Below are 6,000 nucleotides of genomic sequence, written 5' to 3'. Positions count from 1 at the left end.
AATAAACCATCACACACTTTCCCCTCAGTCTAAATGAAACCTAAACAGGGCTAGGGTGCTGGGCCTGATGGATGGCCCGCCAACAGGCATCTCTACCAGAGAGAACATGTTAAAGAAGGTCCACCCCCCAGAGAGGGTACTTAGCATGCGCCACACACGCGCATAACAGTTCATCCCCAGGGGCCACTGCCCCTAAGACACCAATCAACCCACACCCCCGCATGGATTGGATGATGGAGTGGTCCAGTCTTTGTGAATATGTGACACAGGCAAATCCAAACGGGTTCATTGCAGCTTTGAGGGGGGGCGGGGGGGCTCGTTTGAATGTGCGATGCTCCTGTGTTGTCCACTCTGTAGCCATGTGACAGCCATGCCGCTTGGGGGGGGGGGAGGGGGGGTTCCCTGGCGGTCATGTAGGTCTGGCCTCACTTGCGGTTGGGGATGGAACCTGGGTAGGGAGGGGGCGGGGAGTAGTTGTCCGTCCTGGGTGGGTTCGGGGTGTATGGAGGGGGGCGCAGAGCCGAGGCGTACATCTCATAGTTGTAGGGAGGTGGGGGACCTGGAGGGAAGCAGAGGGACAGAATGGATTGGGAAGGGGGGGGGGGGTAAATGATGCATTATAATAATTGTTATTTACTTAAACAACACACAGTACAGCTATCTGTGACTGAGAAAATAAACTAACAGAGGCCCTGCCACACCTAATCTGCTTAAGCACAAATCTAGCAGCCTCCAGTGTATCTGGTGTCAGAGGTGGCTTTAGGTAGAGCTACATTGCCATCTAGTGGCTACAAGGCGGAACAGCAGGCCGTGGTGAGCGCATTGGGAGACATGGACTGGACAGACTGGCGGTGGAGGCAGAGGGGGTGGCAGTCTTACCCGGGTAACCCTGGGTTACTGTGTTGACACAGGAGGTGCTGAACACGCCCACGCGTGCTCCTCGTCCGTTCTTCACGCACATGCACACGCACAGAAAGAAGGCCGCCACCGCCCCCATCAGGAACACGACGCCAAACACGATCCCAGAGATCGCCGTGCCCCTGGAACACACACACACGCGCGCACACACACCAATACAAATGTGAGCTCGGCATTCACGGATAAATGCTTTAGCTTCGAACCCACAGAACCCGGTGGTCTGTCGACAATAGAGGAAGGTTATTCAGACGCAGGTACACGCGGGTGAGGTGCTTTCAAAAGACACCTGACAAAACATGTCTGTGCAGCTGCAAGGAAGACTGAATGACCAATTATATGACTCAGCCTTTTCCTGTTTGTATATATAAAGGCCCAATAGCAAGACATACACCATAAAGGGGAAAGAAAAGAAAACAGGTACATAAACACATACAAACATACTCTTATTCCTGAGAGTCTTTACCAATGTTTCCACATATATGATTGATATCTGACTGAGCTACACCTGGGACTTGTGAGCGTCATTATAGTACACTCATTGACCCCCCCCCCCACCTTCCCAATCAATTGTCTCCCTCTGCTTCCCTCCAGGTCTCCCACCTCCCTACAACTATGAGATGTACCCCTTGGCTCTACGCCCCCCTCCATACACCCCCAACCCACCGTATTAGTGTGTGTGTGTGTGTGTGTACTTTCACTCAAATCCATGTAGCAATGAAATGCATTCTTCATTCACACCATAAATGAGTATGCAAAATACATAGAAGACTATGTGTGTGAGGGATCAATTCTTCCAAGGTTAAACTGTTTACAATAGCAACAGCCCCAGTGCTATGGTATGCTTCCCCACTCAATGCCTGAATGGAGAGAAGAGATAGTGCTGCAGCTGTCCCGTCAGTAGAGGTCAGGGGTCAGGGTCTCCACAGGGGCCACGCGGGGGGCCGGAGAGGGCAGGTGTGCGCAGTATACCATGCACTTCTGTTGGGGCCAGCTCAGTGTGTGTCAGTGTGTGTGTGTGTGTGTGTGTGTGTAGACTTACGAGAGGACGTCTCCCACATAGGCGTAGTATGAGCAGCAGAAAGGAGGGGTGCCATCACAACAGTACTCTACACAGCCGTCACACTGTGCCTCACCACTTCCTGCAATTCACACACACACATTTACATTTAGTCATTTAGCAGACGCTCTTATCCAGAGCGACTTACAGTAAGTACAGGGACATTCCCCCTGAGGCAAGTAGGGTGAAGTGCCTTGCCCAAGGACACAACGTCAGTTGGCACAGGGGGGAATCGATCCGGCAACCTTCTGATTACTAGCCCGACTCCTTCCACGGCTACCAGACCCTACACAACTTTTATTACTGTGGCATTTTCATGTCATTACCTCACTAATAATAGTGCCAACCTCTTTGTAAGAGACCTTTATCTATTTTTGAGCTGTAATTCAAAGAGCACCCATCAACACATTTGAATTTGAAAATGTCAAGTGTAATAAAAGCCTTTATAGAGTTACTTTAAAGTACCCGGAGGCATTTGGAACCATTCACAAAACCAAACCCATGTTCCCAGCCTATTATCCATTAAACATTTAAAATAATACAGTCTTAAAAAAGAATGATTGACAACTTAAAAGTGCAAAGAATGCATTTGTTTCGAATTTAATATATACTTTTCTGTAACTCTTTAACCCAAATTTCTTCAAACAAAACTAAGGATCAGTCAATCCACTAGCATTATCTGTCATGCATGTAGGCACAGTCTACACTCTGACAATAACCCTGTCCAAAACAGTTCAAATATTTGATATGGCAGACCCAAATCTCTAGATGTGTGTGGTTGACCATCATGCCTGGATTGTAAGATATCCTTGATCGCTGACTAAACCATTCTGTGTGCACTCGACTAGTCTGAACCCGTACAAGCCTGAGCAAAGCTTCCCTTTGTAGGCTGTGGTCATGGGTAGTGTGTGTGTGAGTCAGAGAGAGAGAGTCAAAGAGAGGCAAAACAGGAGCCGTGAAGAACACTGAAAATACTTGAAGGGTCTTTCAGCCCATGTGAATGGGTTTGTACGCACTTGCAATGACAGACAAAACTGTTACATGACGTGTGTGTGTTTCAGAAACTTCCCAGATCTCCACATGGACTGTGCCAGCACATGTAAGCACCTTCAACCCCCACATCCCAGTCCAGACACATATCTGCTTTCTCTCAACGGAATAGTGCTACTAACGACCATCTAGTGATGGATATAATAAACGGACAGCTATGGGGACAAGAAGCAGGGCACACTTTTAAAATATAAATAAACGATTCGGGGGTTTTCTAAATGAAGAAATACATAGATTCCTCTGATCTTCGTTCAGTACACATTCTCGAAATGGACATATCTGCAAGCTACGTGGGTGGTCCCTTGAGGTCTTGCGCTGCTACCTCCAGGTCCTGTCTCTCGACACGCCGGGGACAATGCCACTAGTTGTCCTACCACCTTGGAAGACTCGGCAAGCTCGCCCCACCCCCACTACAGTTCACGGGCCACGTAAATGGAAAACAATGCAGTAAAGACTTACGTGCATGTGTCTGTGTTGCCGATAATTTGATAACTGAGTGTCGCTGTTAATATACAGCTGATGTGCGTTTTTGATGCGCTTAGGGGCCAGTATCGGCCATTAAGAACTCACCAGCATTATTTGTCTTTCTTATGACTGAATCCCCCCCATACACACGCATCACAAATCCGCAGGCATACGAACTTCCATGTATTACTGTTTAGAATAGATACCATTTCAGAGGCTCTCCAGCCTATTTAGCAGTAGGTTTTAATGCATTAAGTTGGCGTTTTCACACTTAATAAAATATGTGGTAGGTAGGCTAGTTCCTTTCATTCGGAGTCAACTTGGAAATAATTAATGAGAACAATGACGCACAGTTAAAGACATTGGGACCATGCTGACAAAACGTAGTTCTTGACGACTTGAAAACTAAGCTTACCGGTGCACAGGCAGAGTATCAGGGAGTCTCTCAAAAATGTCCAGCCAGCCATACTCCTCTTCCCGGGGCCAGCCATCGCCTTTGCGACTAGTTTTTGGATACCCGGCTTCGTTTTATCACCGGGCAGTGAGCTACTCACATTTAAAGTTCTTCATGTGTGATGTACCGTTAAACTGTTGTTATGACGGCAAAAGCACACTATCGGACAACCTAAAGTCGGTAATTTCCAAAGTTTCACTCGGTAGGAAAAAGAGAGAAGAAAAGCGCCTCAAACCCAAAGACCGTCCCTATTCGTTACTTCTGAAATCCTTCCCTCCCGCAAATACCTTGCATTTGGTTTTCGCTACGCGTGTAATTGAGCTCGCTTTCCTGAGTTCCTTCCCTCTCGACTTATTAAACCGTCCCCACAACTACCCTTCTCCCGTGGCCACTATTTTTGCTCTCCCTGTTGCCTTTGGAGCTGGAGGTATGGACTGCAAGCGAGAGCGGAGTTCGAGTCTCCTCGACAAGCACGGTGCCACCGCCCACGCTATCACGACCACTGGAGATGAGAGGCCGAAGCTCTCAAGACACAATAGACCCAAGTAGACCTCACGATTAGGCCGCCAATTAGGATACCCATGAAAAGACAGACCTGTAGCTTATTTGTTACCTACTCGAAATGACCCAGATCATAAATGCGTCTTATTTTTGCCATTGTTATTTGTCTAATAGAGCAGAAGACCCAGGACTTGACCCATGTACTTGCTGTACATGTTCCAGATGCATGCTCTTCAGTGTTCACAGAACAACATCTATTATTTGGGCTGCTTTTTATAATATAGGCAACATTGAAATAACTTATTTCAAAATCCACTGTTCTCATCACAGTGCATAGGTAAAAGGTAATAATTCTTATTCTGGCAGCTACTCAAATTACACAAATTATGAGCATAAAAACGAGATGTATAATTTGCCAGTGGTGAGGTATTTACAAAGTGAGTCGATCTTTTGCCCAAGGCCTTTGCGATAGGCTTTGATAGGGCGGAAAAATATTAGCAGTTCTGGGAGATTTGTAATGGAAGTACCAACCAAACGAAAACTAGAATAAATGTCAATCTTTATTTTAGCCTGTGACATGGTAGTGCAGCGGCGGTGTGGGTTACTTAATAGATAAGCACATCTACAGAGGGGTGCATTCTTTGAAAAAGGTACTTTTTAATCAAGTAATCAAGTTCACCTTCATTATAAACTAATGGGCATTAAACGTTTAATAGAGATGCCACCCACACAGTCCTGAAACCCAAGAGATGATTGCATCCGTATGTTTAGGCGTAAGCGTGTGGCTGTTGGTTGGCCTGCCCCCCCCCCCCAAAAAAAAAAAAAAAAGAAAAAGAAAAAAAGCACGCAGGGCCTTCAAGGGTATTTGAGAGGCTTTCAGAAAAGGAGAAATGAACTTAACAATGTTAAGCTTGCTGCTTATCTGTCAGTGCAACCAATTTGGACATGAGACAGCCATGGTATATAGATTTGAAGACACATTGTGTGGTTTCCCAAATGGGAGCGAATACAACTGTCTTCTATACCCTCTCACAGCTATGGTGATGACGTCCTTTGTGTCTGATGGAAGTGCTTCCAGGGACCTCCATAATGCTGCCACCTAGTGAATAAGTGATGCAAGTTCATTTGATTTTAAAATGCCTTTATTTGGGAAGGATTGCCATTATTTGGCAGATGTAACCATGTAAATATTATTTGTAAGTCTGTGGATTCATATGTGTGTGTGTGTAGGTGTGTGTATTCATTGTGTGTGTATAACTGGTGTACCAAGACACATCACTCTGGAGACATTGCACAGGTCAATGCGATATTTTATTCATGAACCTAGGGACCATATATATAATACTGTATAAATACTCTATAGAATCTACATCCTTCTGTTATTTCAATAATAATAACAAATAAAAATACAATAATATTAAAAAGCCACATGATTATATTTAACAGGCTGTACAAAAATAAATAATGTTCTGGATATTCTGTACAAAAAAAGGAACTCATTAGAAAAACATACCTTCTCAGAAGGCAGGAGAGACTTACTTATGAAGTAGAAGCA

The 6,000-nt window shown here is 45.5% G+C and overlaps 1 protein-coding gene across 1 annotated transcript; it reads right to left on the bottom strand.

Annotated features, from left to right (window-relative positions):
- Positions 1-425: 425 nt before the first annotated feature.
- On the bottom strand, positions 426-4,347 carry cyyr1 (cysteine/tyrosine-rich 1). The gene is made up of 4 exons (XM_084668362.1): positions 3,906-4,347; positions 1,958-2,057; positions 880-1,040; positions 426-559 (listed from the first exon to the last, which is right to left on the bottom strand). The coding sequence occupies exons 1-4, from the start codon at positions 3,979-3,981 to the stop codon at positions 426-428; spliced, it is 471 nt and encodes a 156-aa protein (XP_084524488.1). The 5' UTR covers positions 3,982-4,347.
- Between the last annotated feature and the right edge of the window lie 1,653 nt (positions 4,348-6,000).

This window comes from Hypomesus nipponensis, chromosome 12 (genome assembly GCF_054491055.1).
Source record: "Hypomesus nipponensis isolate SF chromosome 12, ASM5449105v1, whole genome shotgun sequence".
NCBI lineage: Eukaryota > Metazoa > Chordata > Actinopteri > Osmeriformes > Osmeridae > Hypomesus > Hypomesus nipponensis.
The sequence above is the reverse complement of the archived record's forward strand: the minus strand, read 5'-3'. Positions and strand labels throughout refer to the sequence as shown.

Bases quoted from the DNA above. Each gene is read 5' to 3' on its own strand.
- cyyr1 (XM_084668362.1), bottom strand. From the start codon at position 3,981: ATGGCTGGCCCCGGGAAGAGGAGTATGGCTGGCTGGACATTTTTGAGA. The intron at 1,041-1,957 runs GTAAGTCTACAC...TGTGTGTTCCAG, and splicing joins TATGTGGGAGACGTCCTCTC to GGGCACGGCGATCTCTGGGA. The intron at 560-879 runs GTAAGACTGCCA...GCTTCCCTCCAG, and splicing joins AGTAACCCAGGGTTACCCGG to GTCCCCCACCTCCCTACAAC.